Source organism: Panthera uncia, chromosome D2, assembly GCF_023721935.1.
Source record: "Panthera uncia isolate 11264 chromosome D2, Puncia_PCG_1.0, whole genome shotgun sequence".
NCBI lineage: Eukaryota > Metazoa > Chordata > Mammalia > Carnivora > Felidae > Panthera > Panthera uncia.
Window position 1 is genome coordinate 32,841,141 of NC_064818.1, and position 21,649 is coordinate 32,862,789.

Genomic DNA, 21,649 nt, shown 5'->3' on the forward strand with positions numbered 1-21,649 from the left:
CACAGGCTGAGGAATACTGCTACTACACTTGACATCTTAAAACAAAAATCTCTTATCCCAAATAAAATGATTAGCTTTGTAGTAACTCATAATTTTTTCTTGGTCTTCACAACTCAGTGAAATCACTGTTAAGTTGCTAGTAAGAATCAGTCATCTTTACTAATACTGGAAGGTTAAACACTGAGTTTCCCTCACAAACTTATTATTTCAGTCTAAATCAACCTAATTTCCTTCTCACTTTTGAATCAGGGCCAGGTGACTTAGGCAACACATTCTTGAAGGCTGAAAGAAACAAAGCCTGGCACACTTTGGGCTTCAGCACGAGTTGGCACTTCTTTCTATCTCTAATGGATCCCCTTTCTATAAGCTAGTTATGTGCTAGGCTCATGATTAAGTATGAGTTCTAACTGTCCAATGATCACATTGGAAGGGAGAAGGAAGAGGTAAAGAGCTAGGCTGCTCACCTGAATCTTCACTATCGTAGCAGGTCTTGCTGTATGACTGGAACTCAACTTGGGGAGGCAGGTCCTGAGTAGACACTGGGGTACCCTGCGGGTCTGCATAAAGCAGTAGCAAAGGCTGATAATGCCCCTTGATGCATTTGGTCACCACATCCTTCCATTTCGGCCCAATCTGAACCAGAAACAATCAGAAAAATATGAGTTATACTTCATAACCACAATTCAAAACATATCTTCCTATTCTGTTTTTCTAAAGAAAATAAAAGAAATAAAAAGACAAGAATTGGGTAGAGACCACAAAAGAGACCTTAGACCTAAATTTCATGAGTTTTTTGTTAAGTCTGTTTTTGTTAAATCTTTTTAGAAAGCAATCAAACCTTACAAGAGATAGGAATGATGAATAAAATTACTTTCATTCCTGTGAAACAACAATTCAGTTGTGAAATATAAATAAAAGTTCTCCAAGGTGAACATGCTATGTGAGGGGACTTCAGCTGCCTTGGTGACCAATTTCTTTTCACATATTAAAGCCCTGGCTTCAAATTTACAATTCTATAAATTATATAATTTTCTCCTAAATATTAAAATCACTTTTATGAATCTAAAGAGCAGGCAGAAACTCTCTCACAGACTGCTTTAGAATGAATGACATTCCATTTCAGAGTTCACACGTGACAAGACATAAATGTCAAACTGCTTAGAATAGACAGATGAACCTCAGTCTTAGCTTTGAACTGGATTCAGCACTGCCAAAGCAGTGGAAAAGAGTGACAGAAGACCATGGAAACAACAATCCAATCAAATCTCTAAACTCACCCTCTCTTAAACTTGAACCAGTCACATTCTGAGATGGTGTGCTCTGAAGAGTTGAAATAAGCATAGTGCTTATTTCATAATAGATGTTCATTAAATTTTTAACTTAGTTATTATTTTAACTAAAAAAAAATATGCTTTTTTAAAAGTTTATTTATTTATTTTAGGAGAGAGAGAGCACAAATGGGGGAGGGCCAGAGAGAGAAGGAGAAAGAGAATCCCAAGCAGACTCCATGCTCAGCACAGAGCCTGACATGAATCTTGATCCCACAAACCATAAGATCATGACCTAGGCCGAAATCAAGAGTTGGATGCTTAACTGACCAAGCCACCCAGGCACCCCAACAAACATGATTTTATATACAAATCTTATTTAATTTCTTATAAGGCATGTATTATTTTTCAAATAAAAAGGCTAAAGCTCAAGGAATTCATATAAATCAGCCAAAATTACAACAGCAAAAAGAGATAGAGAATCAGGAAATTTGACAGAGTTTACCATTTGTGAAAGACAGGGCTAAAGGTCCACAGATTGGTGTAAATTATAGTTAGGAGTCTCCTAGCCACCAGCCTTTATCAAGAAGCTTCCTAACTCATGCAGATCCTTTAACGACTTCAGTCACAGATTCTGTGATTTAGATAGTACCAAGTTTCCAGCTTTAAATATCCTCATAGCCCTATTTTTTTCTACATGATCCCCAAAACATGTTAATCTATGATAAGGTACTTCAGGTAAGTACCAATCAGAAAACAATTTATAGCAGCCCTAACACAAAGTATTACAAGGTATTACCTAAGACACAGTATTACCATTGATAATTCAAAGTTTGAAATTCTGAAGTTCATGCTAACCTTCTAACCTAATTTGAAGCATTAAACTGTTCTCACTCAAATCAACCACTTAATACAAAAAAAAAAAAAAAAAAAAAACCTGTCAACTATAAACATAACTGTGCTGACTGCATGGCGAGAGGATTCAGAGAAAATAACAGGAAATATATCGATCTCTGAGGAACTTGTCATCTACTGGAGAAGACTGATACTCTCATAAATTCAATAGATAGGTAAGTAAACAGACATCAAAATTATGAAAATAAACACCAAATACAAGTAATTATCCTTAGTTTTTTGTTGCTGTTATCAAACACTTCAAGAAGGGCTTGAATATTCCTACCTCCTTGACATGAGCATCATCAAAATACATCCATTTGCGGATCTTTGTTTGGAAAAAGAATGTAGAATAATGTTTGCCATAGTAACAGATCATTCCTACTAAGTACAGTTCAGACTGCTTGGCCCGATCATCCGTCACTCTGAAAAACAGCTGTGGGGAAAGAAGAGAATGAAAAAAACAGTCAAATACTCAGCCCTCTCACATCAATCAATCTCTTAGCACACTCCATCATTTCTTATTAACGTACTGACTTGTTTCTCCATGCTTCATTCTAAGATTTTTCCTAGTCCATATTAATCATCAGAAATGAACCTAAAAAGACAAAATGTAGGGAAAAGCAAGACGGATAGTGGCCAGCAAACCGGTAAGGTGGTGATGTTTCTTCATAACTTACAATATTTTATTGCTGGTGCCTATTGTAAGAGGATCCAAGGAAGTAGAAAAACACAAAATAAAACAAAAACAAACACTGACGTTTCAAAAGTTACTTACCAGCTGGCACCACAAATATAAATTTCCTGCTGAGACCCTAACTAAGGGGTAAAGAGTCCCTTAGGAAGAGCAATACCACCATGCTGATTACCAGCATTTCACTGCTGTATGTTCTGACAGATATACAAAAAATTTTTGAAGAAAAGAATGCTGCCTTGAGAAACTTATTTGAATGAGAAAATCATCATAGAAATAAAACAAAACTAGAACAGCACAGAATATGTAGACTACAGGAATTTAGAAAAAAGAGATTTAATTGTGTATAACCTACTCATGTCAGAGATTCCTTGGGCAGGAGACCTAAAATAAGATTCCAGACAGTGCATTCATTCTCAGTTGTAACTTAGTGATATTAAAGAATGACAAGGAATCTCCTTAGTCACAGGACTATAAGAGAAAGAAACCAGTGAAAGGAAACCACAGAGTTTCTGGCTCTTCTCTTGAACTGAAGGAAAACCCTGCCTATACTAGGGCGCGGAGCTGATAAGGTAAAAGATCCCAGGTCTGAAGTCGTTTTCCCTATTTTCTTGAATAGATGCACAGAAAACTGCTAACCTACTGAATTCTTTTCCAAGCTACTCCATTACCTTTGCAACAGACATTGGTTCCTCACTGTGAATTTTGTATTCTAAAACTCAGGTCACCAACTTTTACCCCTTCACCTCCCATAGCAGCTCTAGTCAAGACTGCTCACTTCTTTGACCTTATTACCACCTGTGGTAGACTACACCTCCCAACTCTACTTTGTATACACAAGCAATGAGTAGAGTACACAATAACTCTATAAATTGCTTGATTTTTATCAGTAGCTAAGCTCTGTCCATCCTGTCTTTCAAGACCAATTTTATCCCATTTTTTCTAAAAAGTCTACACCACCTACACCTATAAGTACACACTTATACTAGGATATAAGTATTCACTGCCCTTAAGCAATACTAAGACACAAGAACTAAGTCAGAGATAAAGGTAATTAATACTCACATCACCCAGCTTCAGGCAGGTACCCAGGCTGTGAATGACATCCTCTGCCAAGTCTGAGTGGTCCGAGTCCCATACCAGCCCAATTGTAATAATCTGTGGAGCATTCATCAACACACGGCGAATCCGAATCCTTTCTCCACAGTTACTCTGAAATACATATATAAGGCTGGTTTGAGATGTTTCCCACTGGCTCTGCCTCAGTTCCCTAATCCGAGGGCTCCCCTCTCCACTCTGAACCCCACCTCTGACTTAACTCACCGGACAGTTCCGCAGATCCCCCATGGTGCTGGCATTTTGCAGCAGCTCACCAAACATGCTTGGTGAGGGTTTTTCACGTCTTTCCAGCATACAAATAGCCTGATTGCTTCAAGGTGGGGGAATGGAAGGGTATGATGGTAGGAATTACACAGAGTTATAACTAAATCAAATAGATTACTCATGCAAACTCCTAACTCACATGTTTGATTTTCTTCCTCTGCCCACTATACCAAAGCCCCTTGTCCTGACCAGTCTCAGTGTCCCAAACACAATGAGCACCTTTGCCCATCCCCAGATCCAAAGCTCATAGAATCCCCATTTCTCCTCCCACCTTGCTGACCAGAACTGAACCTAAGAAAGGGGGGTGGGGTGGGAGGACTGGGAAGGAAGGAAGAAGAACAAAAATTATTTTAAAATTATTGTTCTGAGTTCCTACAATATAACACCATCTTAACAATAAGGATATAAGCTATTTGGATGCTGTCAGTTGAAACTTATCACTTGAAGGAATACCTAAGGGTACAAATAGAGAACCTTTAAGACTCACCAAAGGGAAGTGGTGGAGATGTAATGTACCATCTGGATGAAAGGCAGCGGATCAGAAGTGGCACCACAGCTGGTACATACACACTGGGACCGGGGTAAAAAAGCAAAACCAAGTAACCACAGTCATTAATTGTTTTGAGACCCATCTGATAACCCACATCCCTGGATGCAGTGTTCTTGAAGAAGAAAAGAAGTGATGAAGATAGAAATAATGTTCACCTGTTCAAACAACGTCATTGCAAATTTCTGGTGGGAGATGCAGTGTTGGGCAGTACATATATCTTCTTTGGTTTCATCAGCAATGTGGAAGTGAATTCTCATCAAGAGATTTTCCTAATAAGGAAAGAATAAAAGCAGCATATCAATGATATTTAATAGAAAAATGCACAAATTGGTAGGCAGTTTACTCAGAGAAACAGTAATCCTCTTGGAAGGTAGGAATACCTCTGATTTTTTTTTTAAAAAAACTGTTTAATTTGAAATAATTATAAATTCATAGGAAGTTTCAAAAAAATTATATAAGAGGTCCATGTACCCTTTACCCAGTTTCCTCCAATGGTAACATCTTGCATAACTATAGTACACTCTCTAAACCAAGAAATGGACATCAACACAGTCTACAGAGTTTATTTAGATTTCACCAGTTTTACATATACTTATTTGTGTGTGTAACTCTATGCAATTTTATCAGATGTATAGTCATATAACAACCACCACAATCAAGAAAGAAAATTGTTCCATCACAAGGTTCCCTTATATTATTCCTTCATAGCCTTTTCCACCCAATTCCAACCCGAACACCTAGCAACCACTAATCTGTTTTTCTATCTCTATAATTTTATTATTTTAAGAATGTTATATAAATGGGAGCATATGGTTTATAACCTTTTGATACTGTGTTTTTTTTTCTCAGCATAGTTCCCTTTAGATCCATTGAAGTTGATGTGTAAATCAGTAATTCCTTTTTATTACTGAATAGTATTCCATGGTATGGAAGTACCAAATCTTGTTTCACTATTTACCATCAAAGACATTTGGGTTGTTTCCAGTTTGGGGCTATTATAAATAAAGATTCTATGAACATTCATGTACAGGTTTTTTATAAACATAAGTTTTAGTTTCTCTGGGATACATGTCCAAGAACACAACTACTGAAACTTATGATAATTTGCAAGTACAGTTTTTTAAAAAACTGCCAAACTGTTTTCCAGGGTGGCTATATCATTTTACATTTCCACCAGCAATATATAAGTAATCCAGTTTGTCAGGAGTACCTCTGACTTTGGTGACATTTTGCCCTGTAATAGAATATATACCACTCTCGAACTTTTTTTAACAACAGGCAGAAAGAGTCTAAAGACAGAGAGTCTTTTGAAGGTTGACTGAGAGAACCCAGAGTTCAGAAGAGTCCTCTACTAAAAGTCACTTCGAGCAATCTAGCTATCTAAATAGCACATCACGCCTGTGCTAGGGACTCAGTTATTCTGTTTAATTATCTTTAGTAATGTAGGAGTTCACAAAGTGTGATGGTCTCCAGACCAGCAGCATCTGTATTAGCATCACCTGGAAACTTGTTAGAGCTAGATATTCTTGGGCTCTAATCTAGACCTACTGAATCAGAAATTCAATGGAGTGTGACACAGCAATTTGTATTTTAATGAGTCCTGTCTCCTTTGAAGGTGAGACCAATGTTTTATGCCATGGCAAGCACAAAACTACTGTTAAGCCCAAAGGAGAAAGAATAAACCTATTCTACAATTCCTACTGTATTAGCAGAGTCACCCTAGAGCTTTGAGAAACTAGGGAAATTCCTAGCTCTAATTGAGAGACCAGGGACAGAGTAAATACTACAGTAAAGTATCTAGTCCCTGATGGAGACCATCAACAGTCTCACCCCATATCAGAGAGGGCCAGAGGCCAACACTTACAAAGCACTCTGCAGCATCATCCATAATTCCCAGCTGGAAACGCTGTTCATCCTGGAAGGTCTTTGCCAGAGCACTGCGGAGAGTGTCAGATGGAAGCACTTTTTCACTACTACACTGAAACTGGTTAAAGATTCCCTGTAGGAAAGAGGTTAGACAAGGGAAAAAGCACAATGATGTTATTAAGCTTCTATACATCCCAATCTGTCAAGCTAGCATCTCCATGCTTATAACATTGGAACCAAACGTATTTTCCATGAGTTGATCTGCTTGCAGCTAGTACTAAAAAAGTAAAAAATCAAGTGTCAGAATAAAGGGTATAATCTGTGCTAGTAAGGATCCTTGCTCTTCCATCTGCCATAGACCACTGTCATGAGTTAATGTAATTGGGTACCTCATTTCCTCTGACACAGATAGAGGTAGATGATTCACAGTAAATAAGGGCAAATTATATATAAATGGTTTGGTAAATTATTCTCTGGGGGCTCATCCTATTAAACTTAGCCCCTTCTTTTAATTTAAAATCACTCAAGGGGTGCCTGGGTGGCTCAGTCGGTTAATCATCCGACTTTGGCTCAGGTCATGATCTCATGATTTGTGAGTTCAAGCCTCACATTGGGTTCTGTGCTGACAGCTCAGAGCCTGGAGCTTGCTTCAGATTCTGTGTCTCCCTCTCCTCTGTCTCTGCCCCTCCCCCGCTAGCACTCTATCTCTCTCTCAAAAATAAACATTAAAAAAAAATTTTAATTACTCAAATAAAAATAAAAAAATAAAATTACTGAAAGTACAAAGAATAATATAACAAATATCTACTTGTCCAATATCCAGAAATAAACATTCCATTATGTTTAATCCCAATCTACATATAAAGCTAATGTCCTGGGCACCTGGGTGGCTCAGTCGTTAAGCATTTGACTTAGTCTCAGGTCATGATCTCACGATTCGTGAGTTTGAGTCCCACATCAGGTAAGCTTGAGCCCTGCTTTGGGTGAGCCCCGCTTCTCTCTTTCTATCTCTCTTTCTCTCTCTCTCTCCTTCTGCCCTCCTGTGATTCTCTCTCTCTCTCTCTCTGCCCCTCCCTTACTTGTGTCCCCCGCCCCAAGCTCTCTCTCTTTCAAAAAAAAAAAAAAAGATAAAGTCCCTTTTAAGACCACCCACTCTCTACCAGCCACTCACTATCATGAGTTTGTTGCACAATTTTCTGTTTTTAATACTTCTGTATACATATGTGTAAGTATATGTGTAAGTGTGTTTATATGTGTGTGTATGTATCTATATATGTGTGTGTGTGTGTGTGTGTACGTATTCTTATATAATACATAGTGCACTTTTATGTGCATTTTTTGTTTGTATACAAAGTATCACACTGACTTACTTTTTTAAATTCAGCATTATTTTTGAAATCTATCCATAATTTACACACACACACACACACACACACACGCGCGGTTCATCCCTTTTTGCTGCTGTATTGTGTTTTACCAGGTCTATACAACATATATTTATCCATTTCTTTATTGAAATTTTGGCAATCTCAAATTTTTGCTATTATAAAGAGGCTATGTCAACTTATACTTCCAGTAACAGATGAATACAAATAAATTTCCCCTTATCCTTGTCAGCAATTAATAAATACAGTTGAACTAGTTAATTTTAGTCTTTCAAACTACATCTAGTTTTTCTGGGTCTTTTGCAAATATGATTTGTGGCAAATATCTTCTTCCCAGTCTTCTAGTGTCTTTTATGTGGAGCAGTTTTTAAATTTTAATGTGATCAAATTACCCATCTTCAGCATCTTTACCTGATCTGAACCAATGATGAATGTGATGTTCAGAGAATAGAAACACAGAGTGGCAACAAGTGGCACCTGGTTTGATGAGTACTTCTCAAGTGGTATTGGACCTTCCCAACATAAATTAGAATATGCTCCTTTGACATCACATGGCCCAGATCCTCACTAAACCACCCAGATAAGCAACAAATTCAATGGTGAGTTACATATCAACATACCAAAGAATGTCACTCACTTGAAATTCTTACCAGTAATTTCTTCATAAAAAAAAAAAAAAAGCCATGGTTATTTTTCAGACTTACTAATGAGACCAGAAATGAGACCATTTTATAAACCTACCTATGTGATCTAAGAATAGGAGGCCCCACCAATTTAGAATGGTCAAATCTTGTTCCTCATCTTACTTGAACTATCAGCAGCTCAGTCATTAACTCTCTCCAAATTTTTATTCAATTACCCTCTCAATATAGTATTTCCTGATCACTGTTTTTAAAATTGCAAGCTCCACCCCCACTTCCCCAAACCTCCTACCCTTACCTGTTTTATTTTTCTCTGTAGCACTTATTATCATCTATAACACCACGTATTTTACTTATTTATTGTCTGACTACACTCTCTAAGTCTGAGTACAAAAAAGTTTTGCCCTTTAATTCTCTACTCTACTACTCACTCTCAACACCTTAGAAGGGTACTGGCATATAGAGGGCAACCAATAACTAGTTTTGAATGGATGGATGAATGGATGAATGAATGATGTAATATGGGTAGATCTTACTAAGGAAAAATATTATCAAGTCCCCTCTTTTTTAAAGCAGATAAAGAACCACCTAGAAAAGTTGAAAAAATTTCCTAAGGAAACATAATTTTCCTAAGGTAATATAACTGGTTAAAACAAAATGGGATTGAACTTCATTCTGCTAAGTAAAAGTTGGAACTGTTTTTCCCTCATTCTACTCTTTTTTTTTATTTTTAATGTTTATTTATTTTTGAGAGAGGGAGAGAGACAGAGCCTGAACAGGGGAGGGGCAGAGAGAGAGGGAGACACAGAATCTGAAGCAGGCTTCAGGCTCCAAGCTGTCAGCACAGGACCCAATGCAGGGCTAGAACTCACAAAACCACAAGATCATGACATGAGCCAAAGTCGAATGTTCAACCGACTGAGCCATCCAGGTGCCCCTCCTCATTCTACTTTCTTACTAGCATTGTTCCTCCTCTTACACATTGAGCATCTATCCCAACAGCAGCTCAAGAACAATTTGCTACGTAACCTGCTATTATTTCCCTACAAATGATTCCATATGATGTGGAGATGACAGTATTAGTAATACATATTTAGTATTATTTAATAAGCTAGGAGCTGGGGGAAAATCTATTATAATTGCTTCAAATTACTTTGGATTAACCTAGACATTTTTCACAAATCTATTTTAAAATCAAGTAAAGGCAAGACAGGACCTTCCATAATTTGTTACTAGAAATAGAAGAATGTCTATTAGTGACCATTAAACTACACCAAAAGGAAAGGTCTAGGTCCACAGTTAAACATTCTCAGAGGACAACTGATATATCTATACCAAGTGATTTTGAAACAGAGGAAGAGAGAAACAAAGGAAAAGGTAGGAAAAGAAGCAGTGGCCACTATCATATCCCAACCTGCTGCTCTTCTCAATTGTTAATACTAAGATATTACTAAGATATTAGTGCTGACAAAGGCTCTATCTCTAGAGCAAGAGATGGATGAGGTTTGGTCCTTTGTCCAGAGTCCAAAACTGCTTCCAAAACAAACCAGTGGGAAATGACTTCCAGGATAGTTCTGTACAAATGTGATATTTGCAAACTACAGCCCCTTTAGTCTTTCTCAACTGAGTTCCCTCAAGAATTAAGCCCTAATACTCTAAGGCATCAACAATTATTAATGAACTAACTTCTCTCCTATGTATAACAGTTGTTATGTTATCATCCAGAGAGAATTAAAAGAACAGTCACTCAAGGCACTTACTGTGTTCTGTGGTTCAGATGACCCTGCTTGAGAAAGGACAGGGCTCCACTGAGAGATGGCATAGAGTAATAATTAAGAGCATGGACTACGGAACCAAACTATCTGGATCCCAAACCCCAGTCCAAAATTTACCATTTCTATGACCTTAGAAAAGTTACTTAACTTCCCTAGTCTTCAGTTTCCTTTTTTTTTTTTTTTTAAAGATTTTATTTTTAAGTAATCTCTATGCCTAACATGGGGCTCAAACTCATGACCCATAGATCAAGAGTCACATACTCTACTGACAGCTAGCCAGGCACCCCCAGTTTCTTTCTTTCTTTTCTTTCTTTCTTTCTTTCTTTCAATTTATTTTGACAGATAGAGAGTGAGAGTGGGAGGGGCAAAGAGAGAGGGAGAGAGAGAATCCCAAGCAGGCTCCACGCTGTCAGTGCAGAGCCATATGTGAGGCTCAATCCCATGAACCATGAGATCATGACCTAAGCCAAGATCAAGAGCTGGACACTTAACTGACTGAGCCACCCAGGTACCTCTAAAAGAGGATTACTGAGTGGGGTTGCCTGGGTGGCTCGGTTAACCATCCTACTTTGGCTTAGGTCATGATCTCGCGGTTCGTGAGTTTGAGCCCCGTGTCGGGCTCTGTGTGACAGCTCAGAGCCTGGAGCCTACTTAAGATTCTGTATCACCCTCTCTCTGCCCTCCTCTGCTTGTGCTCGTTCTCTCTCTCTCTCTCTCTCAAAGAATAAACAAACAAAACAAAACAAAATTTTAAAAGAGGATTAGTGGGTGGGGGTGCCTGGGTGGCTCAGTTGGTTAAGCGTCTGACTCTTGTTTTTGGCTCAGGTCATGATCATGGTTTCATTAGTTCCAGTCATGTGTCAGGCTGTGCACTGACAGTGCAGAGCCTGCTTGGAATTCTCTCTCTCTCTTCCTCTCTCTCTACCCCCTTCCCTGCTCACGCTATCTCTCTCTCAAAATAAATAGAATTTGAACATTTTAAATAATAAATAAATAAATAAATAACGATCAGTAATAGTAGTTATCTCCTAGGGTTATTTACAGATTAAATAAATTATCTTTTTCTCTATCTACCTGTCTATCTATATCTTAGACTAATGCCTGGCTATATAAGTGCTTATCTAAGTATTAGCTGTCATCATCATTATCATTATCATCAACATCATTATCATTATTATTATATTTTAGGTTACTAAGGAGCCTGTCTGCTACTGACCGTGCGTCAGAAATGCCATCTACCTTGAACGACCTCCCTAGTCTCTGAAATCTGGGTAAGAAAGACAAACCACTTCTCCTTCTGTTGCTCTTACTCAAGAGAGGCAGATTTCCCATGATTAGATAAGAAGGGTTTCAACACAGAAAGGAAAAGACATAGTCAGAGCTCTGCTTATATCCACACTCGATATGCAACAACAGATCTGACTCTTGTGTTCAGTGGCATCAACATCTCCAAACTATATTCTTTTCTCATCTCTTAATTACAGGCAACTTTCTCCATACACACTGAGTATCTGAATGTACTCAGAATGCCTGCATCTTCTTTATTTTATTGTAATTATTGTTATCAGTCTTGCTCTGCTATTGTTAGGAAAAAGCAAGTGTATCAGGAATAAAGCAGCCTGAGCATTCCCAGCATGCATCTGTGGAGCTGTAGCTCTGGAAGAAGCTGTAGTACAAAGCCCCTCTGTTAGGGCAGCACACTAACCCCTGTGTGTCCCTCTCACATGAGCACAGGGCTGGAACGGGCCTCCTCCTGCTCCCTTTTTCACCCTCCTGCCACCTTTCCCAGAGGGAGATCCTGTTCACACCAAAGAAAGCCAAGAACATTTAGTTCAGAAGTAAGAACAGGTGGTAGGACCAATAAGGAACAAAAACTGGCATTCTTCCAATTGCTGAGTTCTGCGGCAGGGAGTGAGAAAGGGCAGGAAGAACCAAAACCCAGGAATCATTTTTCCCTATGGGGTCCTGATGGTTTCATTTCAATTAACAGAGAAAACCCACCTTTGACGTTTCTCTCTGCTCTTCTTCACAAAGTGAAACCAAAGAGGTCTTCCTTTTCATTCTCAGGAAAAGGCAAATTACTTTTTGTCTGTTAACTATTTTTTTGGATGCAGTGCAAAAACAACAAGACTTTAATGACTAAAAGCAGGTGCTTCCCCACCCATTTCTCTTGGATCATGTAGCAAACAATTCTACCCACAGGAGCTCATAATTATCTGGACTAGTAAAAACCATGTAAATAAGATAAAAGTGCCATAGAGACAGAAACTCTTTGTGCTTTGGCATCTACAAATGCAGCTGTTGCTTCAGTTTTTTTCCCCCCTAAAACACAGACTTTTGTCTTTAGGCAGGAACAGCTGTTTATTTCTCTCTCAGGATTTCTTAGCCTAGCCTTAGCCTTCTAAAAAAAGTCATGAGTAGAGAAGATGGGAGTCAAGAAGAAGGGCTACAGCTAAATGTGATGCGTTCTGGGCCCTAGGTCTTTGGAAAGTTAGCAGTCCAACTCATTCCTGGAGGGTGTCCAACAATAACTTCTGCAAAGACACAATACATTTTATGCACTGCTACTAACTCAGTTCTTAGGGTTTCTCTTCTTGACCCGGGCTTTCCAAACCTCTTATCATTTTGGCTCTCATAATCACTCCTTTTCTCCACACCTCCTAGAAATCATAGACTTAAATAAATTGTAAGCCTCAACGTGACCAATCAAGCCTGTTTGTAAAAACAACCCTCTGGAAAAAAGATAAAGGAGGTACTACTCCTTGAGTACTACTAGAAAAGAGAATTTTCACTAGTTTTATGCGTTCAAAAGAATCTCAAACATTCTCTTTCAAGAGGGGAAAAAAACATGTAAATGTTTACCATTTTGGCATCCAAACCAGTAACATTGGATTTTTAATGTTTTATTGCAGAAAATCTCAAACATACAAGGGTAGACAAAATAGCACAACCAACTCCTATGTACCTATTATCTATCTTTAACAACTGTGGCCAATCTCATTTCATATATACAACCCACCCACTCATCCCATTCCCAGATCATTCTCAATCATATACTAGACATTATTCATCTATAAATATTTTGGATATGCCTCTAAAACATAAGAAATCTTTGTTTAAAATTTAATCATACTATAATTACCACACTAAAAAAAGGTAATAATAATTCCTTAATATCATCAAATATCCAGTCAGTTTAATAGAAATTCTTGCTCCAACATTGGGGAAGACAGAGAACAGCTGGCTAGTTTCTCCCTTGGGATTCTTTAACCTTATGTCTAAAAATACCTACCTTCTGGATTTCCGGATTATAAAATTATCTGCATATCCTGTATCAGTCCCTTTAAGTAAATCCAATTGTCGATACCATATCTCCCCATGAGTTTTGGATTTTTTTATACTCAATTCATAACCCAATACTTTGGACTTGCAGTGGTGAAGTTAAAGATGATCATAAACTACCTATCACACTCATTTGTGCTACCTCTGCAAAAGAGACACACCCACATACACACAAAGACAGACACAGAAAGAAACACCAAGACTTCAAGACACTAGACAGAGAGCCAAAGAGCAGAGACAGGCCAAATTCACCAGAGGATGGTATTGCTTTTAGTAGGAAATCATAAACTAATGTTGAAATTTTACAAAATATAATAGTCAATTTGCTAATTTTTGTCAAGATCAAAAATGCAGGACCTTAGAGATTACCAACAGTATTTAAATCAAATTTTGACAATCAATACCATAACCACTTACCCCACAGGGGAAATGAAAAGGGGGACCCTTCTGGACATGCACAAAGATTTTGAGATTGTATAAGTTTCAGGCTCTGCCATAAATTCTGGAAAGGAAAGAATCATGATGATCTACTATGTTTTTCCTTGCAGTCATAACCCTCTATTTGAATATCATGTAAAATTCTAAACTCCAAATTTTAAAAAGGATGAAAGACTCAACTTTATACTTTCCAAGTTATATCAATGGTTAAATTAGTTGAGAATATTTAGGTACAAACTAATAGGCCTTTAAGACTAAGAAAGATTAACCAAAAGACCACACAAATATACTCATACCCCAGAGATAAGCAAAACAAAGAAGTTCAACTCAAGTAAATGATATTTGCATTAGACAGGGATATACCTTCCTCATGAGAGGTCTGTTGATTACTAGCTAAAATCTCCAGATAACCTATTAGAAATCTAATTTTCTGGTTTAAATAGTCCAACATAATGGATTTACTCTTCTCTGATATTGGCCATGACCACAGGACAATGAAGAACCTTCTGTTCCAATAATCTACCAAAAAAAGGACTGGACTGATAATGCACAATGAGTAATTTCTTATACCACTTTACTCCCTGTGCTTATGCTTTCCAGTAGAGGAACAGCTACATGGTACACACAAAATATATTGAGGTATTTATTCTCTGAACTCTCAAATTTCCCTCCAATTAACTGATGGGCTATCAGCAGAACACAGACTTTCCTGCCCCTTTTGAACAGTCTTACTGCTGTACAGATACAAACTTACATTACAGGACACCTTATACACAAAAACCTATTTCCTCCTCACCTACCCCTCACCATCACCACCATTCTCTGGCTTTGATGCCTTGTACTAACATTCTTAAAAGAAAAATCACTAATTGAGGAGATTTGTTGAATTTAATCAATCAATGAAGCATTCTTCTTTGCCTATAACAAAAAACACTCTGTCCTACATCTTGGCACACTGCAAAGCCTCTAGTACAATCCCTGGAAGGAGAACAAAATCATTGTGGCATACTAAGTACAGAGGACGGATTTCCTTCCCTGGACAGAGATAAATAAATAAGCCAACACCAAAGTCATACCCTGGGGGCTGGGGACACAAGGGCAGATTCAATATGAATAATAAATAAGAGTTCTGGGCTATAGGCATGACAACAGTTCAGGTCAGGAAATACCTTTTAGTAACACTAGATGGGAATAAATTTGGAGATTCAGAAGGGACAGAGTAATTAGCCCACAAATCTTTTTGTTAAGTCAGAGTTGAAACGCATTGTGGCTCAAAATAAGAAGAAAGACACACTGACAAATTATTTTTAATGAAAGCGATCATTAATAATTTGCATGCAAAATTTTGAGGCTGAAATTAGGTTAGGAACCTAGTATCAAGTAATGCAGAAAAATAACCCAATATATTTTTACAGGACCAAATGGATTATCCTAAATATTACGTATAAACCTCCAAAAAGCAATTATAAGCTCTAGATACAACATACACTATGGTACCTGGTGAAGGTCACAAGGCACAAGAACATTGACAAACATTCAGAGAGCAGAAGAGAAAGTAAAAACATTAAACAAAAGGTGTTCACATAAGACCAACAGTAAAAGCATTTTAAAGATTGGTGCAAGGTAAAGTAAAAAGTGGAGAAAAAAAAAACAGGGATACACATCTTCCAGCCAGACTTGGAAGGGCAAATCCTTCATCCAAAACATTAGATTAAGGGAAAGTTGGCTAGCTTTTGATTCATCTAGGAACATGTGTGTGTCTCTTTTTTGTTCTTAACATTGAGTTCTAGAGCTAAACAATTATGTTCCAACATAAAAGAATTCTGACTTTATAGAATGAGCAAGTGCTGATAGAGTACCTCAAATGCAGGAATTTTGGAGTTTTGTGTTTTGAAAAATATCTATGAAATAAGAATTTTACATTTGAAACTTAGCATTAAAGAATGCAAACAGGTCACCAAGTACCAGCAAAAAGGAATTCTTACTTGCTTCACCAAACATTCATCTAATTTTTAAACAGGAGGCAGAGAAAAAATGGGATTTAAATATACTGAATTACACCCACGCTGGGACACCACAAAGTTAACATGTAACTTAATTGTAGGATACCAGATAACTGCTCTGCTTGACAGAACTCCAGGCTTTGACTCTTCAGCAGATCTTCCCATCATCAACTCCTCCCGACCCCCACCACACACATACACCTCACCCTTCCTTAACTAAATTTGACATAAAGCAGCCTATATTAAGTAGACCTACTAAAAAAAGTGTAAACCCAAAAGTCATGATGAAAATCTCAAGTAGAACAAGAGTGAGAGCACAAAAGACAAAAAGAAAAAAGTGAAGAAAAAGGCAAGTACACAAAACTCTATAACTAAAATCCAAGGACTACTAAAAGAATATATGAACCCAGAAAAGTTACGTATTTATATTATGGTGCAAGCACTATAAGGAATACCAACGGGGAAGAAAAGCTGAGCCACCTTTCCAAAAACTCATTCAGCCATGCTAAATACTGTTAAGTAAAACAATCATGGTTCTAGATAGAGGTAACATTTTTAAAACTTCATTAAGAAGATATGTTTCTGAAATGGAATTCTGAAAGGACTAGATGTGGTTTTATTTTAAAGGGATGTGTTGTTTTGTTTATTGTTATGTTATTGTTTTGGGTGCTAAGGGATCCAGGCAAAGTGAATAACATCTGCAATGTAGTCATAGGAAGTACACCATCTGCTGTCATAGCTGAAATGGAGAGTGCCTCAGGAAGGAAAGGAAGGGGAAAAAAAGTATGAAACTAGTTTTTTAAATGCCTATAAGCATACATTTTTAAGTGATTTAAGAAATAATTGGGAGCCACTTCAAGGTTATAAGAAAGGAGTAACTTCAAGATAGCACTCCAGCACATTCTTAGGTTAAAACAAATGAAATAGGATGATACTAGAGATAGAGAGGCAACTTAGGGGTCTGGAAAAAAAATATTCTTTTTACTATATGTGAACAGAAAGACTTATTACTAGAAATATCATTGACCAAAGAGGAGGCATAAAGAGAAATGACAACCTCTGTGATGCAATTTCCAATTTTTCTCTTTACAATTCAATGTGCTTTTCTAAAATGACTATAGTACTTTCCTATACTTATAATAAAAATCCTCCTTTAGGGGCACCTGGGTGGCTCAGTCGGTTGAGTGCCAACTTCACTCAGGTCATGATCTCACAGTTCGTGGGTTGGAGCCCCACGGTGGGCTCTGGGCTGACGACAGCTCAGAACCTGGAGCCTGCTTCCAATTCTGTGTCTCCCTCTCTCTGCCCCTCCCCCGCTCATGCTCTGTGTGTGTCTCTCTGTCTCAAAACTAAATACACATTAAAAAAAAAAAAATCATCTTTAAATAAAAAACAAGTCGGGATGTCTGGGTGGCTCAATCGGTTCAGCATTGACTTCGGCTCAGGTCATGATCTCATGATTTGTGGGTTCAAGCCCCACGTCAGGTCTGTGCTGAGAGCTCAGAGCCTGGAGCCTGTTTCAGATTCTGTGTCTCATTCTCTCTCCACCCCTCCTCCACTTGTGTTCTCTCTCTGTCTCTCAAAAATAAATAAATGTAAAAAAAAATTTTTTTTAATAAAAAACAAGCATGATGTATATATTTAGCCAAAGAATAAAAAGAAATGCCCATGTGTCCAACAACCAATTTAAGAAATGAAAAACTTAATGAGTGCGAAACTCCCCAGTTGATTATAATCTCCTTCCCTCCAGGGATAACCACTGTCCTGAATTTTATGAAAATCATTCCCTCTTTCTCACATATATGTATCCCTGAACAACATGTTGTTTAGTGCTGCCCATTTTTACTTTGTATATAAATGGAATCATAGTTTATATAATCTTCTGTGACTTGCTTCACTGTACTGTTTTTGTGATTAATCCAAGCTGATATATGTAGCTACAGGTTATTCATGTTCACTACTACAGTGTTTTACTTTAGGAGTAAACCATAATTTTTAAACCTATTCTATTATATTCTATTATAGTTGGAATGGGTTGTTTCCATTTTTCTATAATCACAAAAATACTACTTTGGACATTCTCAAATATATCTTCTGATATGTATATACAAGGAAGTTTTCTACAATATGTATCTAGGAGTAGAATTACTGAATGGTAGGGTATATGCTACTTCAATTTTACCTGAAAAATGTAATGACAAAATATTTCCCTAAGTAGTGGTATCAATTTATATTCCAACCAGCAAGTGTATATAAGTTATTATTCCACCTTTCGGGTAACAATTTTATCCAATTTTAAATTTTCTATTAATCTAAAGGGTATTGATTTACTTTAATTCCTTTTTTTCTCTTTTTTTAAAAAGTCATCTATTTATTCTGAGAGAAAGAGAGAGAGAGAGAGAGAGAGAAAACGCATGCACACGTGTGCACACAAGTGGGGGAGGAGCACAAAGAGAGAGAGAGAGAGAGAGAGAGAGAGAGAGAGAATCTCAAACAGGCTCACACTGTCAGCACTGAGCCCAACAAGGGGCTTGAACCCACAAGCCGTGAGACCATGGCCTGAGCCGAAAATCAAGAGACAGATGCTTAACCGACTGAGCCACCAGGCATCCCTGGTTGACATTTCTTAGATTACTTGGGAGGATAAGAATCTTGCATATTCTTAAAGATCTTTTGGGTTTCTTGTACTGAGAAATGCCTGTTTATGTGTTTTTCCCATTTTCCCACTGACTCCATTATCTTTTACTTATTCTTTATAGGAGTTCTCTGGGGAGTTCTATGCTGCATACCAATCCTTTGTGGGATATATAATTTATTGCCGATATTTCCTCCTGGCGTGTAGCCTTGGGTCTTACCCTCTACTAGAGTCTTCTGATGAACAGAAGTTCTTGAATTTTCTGTAGTAAAATGTTATCAATTCTTTTTAGTATTTTTTATGTCTTATTTAATAAATCCTGTCTATCCCTGAGGCCATGCTATTCTTTCATATTTTCTTCTAAAACTTAAAGTTTTCCTTCCAGGTGCCTAGGTGGCTTAATTGGTTAAGTGTCCAACTCTTGATTTTGGCTCAGGTCATGATAACGGTTAGTGAGTTCAAGCCCCTCATTGGGCTCTGTGCTGACAGTATGGAGCCTGCTTGGGATTTCTCTCTCTCTCTCTCTCTCTCTCTCTCTCTCTCTCTGCACCCCCCCCCCACAATCTCTCTCTCTCTCTCTAAAAATAAACAAATAAACTTTTAAAAAAGTTTTCCTTCACATTTTAGTTCTTAGCTCAGTTGAAATTCATACTTTTGGTAATAATATGACATAGGGATCTAATTTACTTTTCTTTTTTCTATTCAGATAACCAATTACCTAATCATCATTTGTTGAAAAGTCCACTTTCTCCTTTGATTCACAGGGCAAGTAGCTAGTTTCCAAATATGTATTTCTGAACTTTTGATTTTGTTCCACTGATTTATTAGTGATACTGTGTTGACAGCACATTGTCTTAATTAATATAGTTTTATAAGCCTTGATATCTGATAAAGTAGGGTAGTCATTAGTACTTTTGCCAAATATTTCTGGTTCTTCCCTCTCCCCAGGATTCTGATAGGATCACACTTCCTGGCCCTTTTAGGATTCACTGGAGCCATATGATTAGTTCGAGTCTGTGATCTCTGAGCAGAAGAGATCTGCTGAACATTCAACTGCCTGTGCAAAAACCTCCAGAGCTCTTTTTCCCTCTGCCTTGGCCAATAGTCAACTTGGCACCTGCATTCCTGAGTGACTATAATCAGTAGGGTTTCCTACTAAACTGCAGTGGACAAGTAATGGGAATGGAAAATAAATCTTTTGTATATTTATCACTGAGATTTTAGTTTGCTACCAAAACATAACTTAGTCTACTCTGATACACAAGGCAAGTCATTCATTTTGTTATTATCCTTCAAGAATGTTCTGTCTTGGGGGCACCTGGATGGCTCACCTGGTTCAGTATCCGACTCGGTTTCAGCTCAGGTCATGATCTCAGGATCGTGAGATCAAGCCCCATGTGGGGCTCTGCACTGAGCATGGAGACTGCTTAAGATTCTCTCTCTCTCTCTCTCTCTCTCTCTCTCTGTCTCTCAAATTAAAAACAGAATGTCATATCTATTCTTCCCTGTTTGTCATAAGAATTTCAGAATCAAATTTTCTCAACTTCCAGGACAAACTTGCTGGTCAGAATATACATTAGTATCACCACATTGGAAAACATACGGAAATACTGGAAAACAGTTGGTATTATAAAATTAAAAAAAAATTGAAGATATACATATCCTATGATTCTAGTAATTTCATTCCTGGGCAAATATGCAAGAGAAATATGTATGCATATGTAAATATAAATAAGAATGTTCTTGGCAATATTGTTCATTAAAAATTAAAAACTGTAAATAATCCAAATGACTACCAGCTATAGAATAGATAAACAAACTGGCTTATTTACACAATGAAATACCATATGATAATGAAGATGAACAAAGTCAACCTGCACATAACAATATGATGATCTTATTAACATACTGCTGCACTAAAGAAGACATACACGCACACACACCCACACCCACACAGATTCATTTAGAATGATTCCAATTACAATAAATTTCAAAAACAGGTAATTTTTAAATTCAATTGTTTAAGAATAGATACATAGGCAGTAAACTATCAGGTAAAACAAGAAAGTGATTATCACAAACATTAGAAAACTGGCTACCCCTGGGAGAAAGGAGGAGACGTGATTGAGAAAGAAGGGAGGATTCAAATGTCTATAGTACAGGCAGTATTCTATTTTCACCTAAAGAGTTGTTAAAGGATGTTCACTTTGTGATTATTCATTATACTGGGTCTTTGTGAGGATTTTATATAAATGTCATATATTTTTTGTTAGATTTATTCATATCACTTTATATACTGTATTACTATTTAAAAGTTTCTTTTAAATTGCATTTTCTATTAGTTGCTCGTATATTAAAATGCAATTGAAGGTCACACCTTGATCTTACAGGCAACAACCTGCTAAATTCTTATTGGTTCTATTGATATCTCAGTAGATGCTTTGGGATTTTTTTTAACAGCCAATCATATCATCTGCAAATAATGATAACTTTGTTTCTTCCTTCCTAATCTTTATCTTTCCTTTTGTCTTATTATGCTGACTAGAACTAGTTCAATGATGAATCAAATTATTTCATATTCTATACAAATATTTTTAAAGTAGCGAACAAAAAAGAGACATTCCAGGTGCTGATGATCCATCCCAGATTTACTCTTCCACTCAGCATCCCTTCTCTTCTCTTGGAAAATAAAGCCCTCTGGCACAAAAACAGACACATAGACCAATGGAATAGAATAGAAACCCCAGAACTAGACCCACAAACGTATGGCCAACT

The 21,649-nt window shown here is 37.3% G+C and overlaps 1 protein-coding gene across 1 annotated transcript in view; it reads right to left on the bottom strand.

Annotated features, from left to right (window-relative positions):
• Positions 1-21,649, bottom strand: part of USP54 (ubiquitin specific peptidase 54) — a 132,134-nt gene that overhangs the window by 33,551 nt on the left and 76,934 nt on the right. The window contains 7 exon segments of the mRNA XM_049645225.1: positions 465-633; positions 2,449-2,598; positions 3,922-4,068; positions 4,180-4,285; positions 4,727-4,809; positions 4,945-5,058; positions 6,654-6,788. Of these exon segments, the coding sequence (XP_049501182.1) occupies positions 465-633; positions 2,449-2,598; positions 3,922-4,068; positions 4,180-4,285; positions 4,727-4,809; positions 4,945-5,058; positions 6,654-6,788 (904 nt within the window).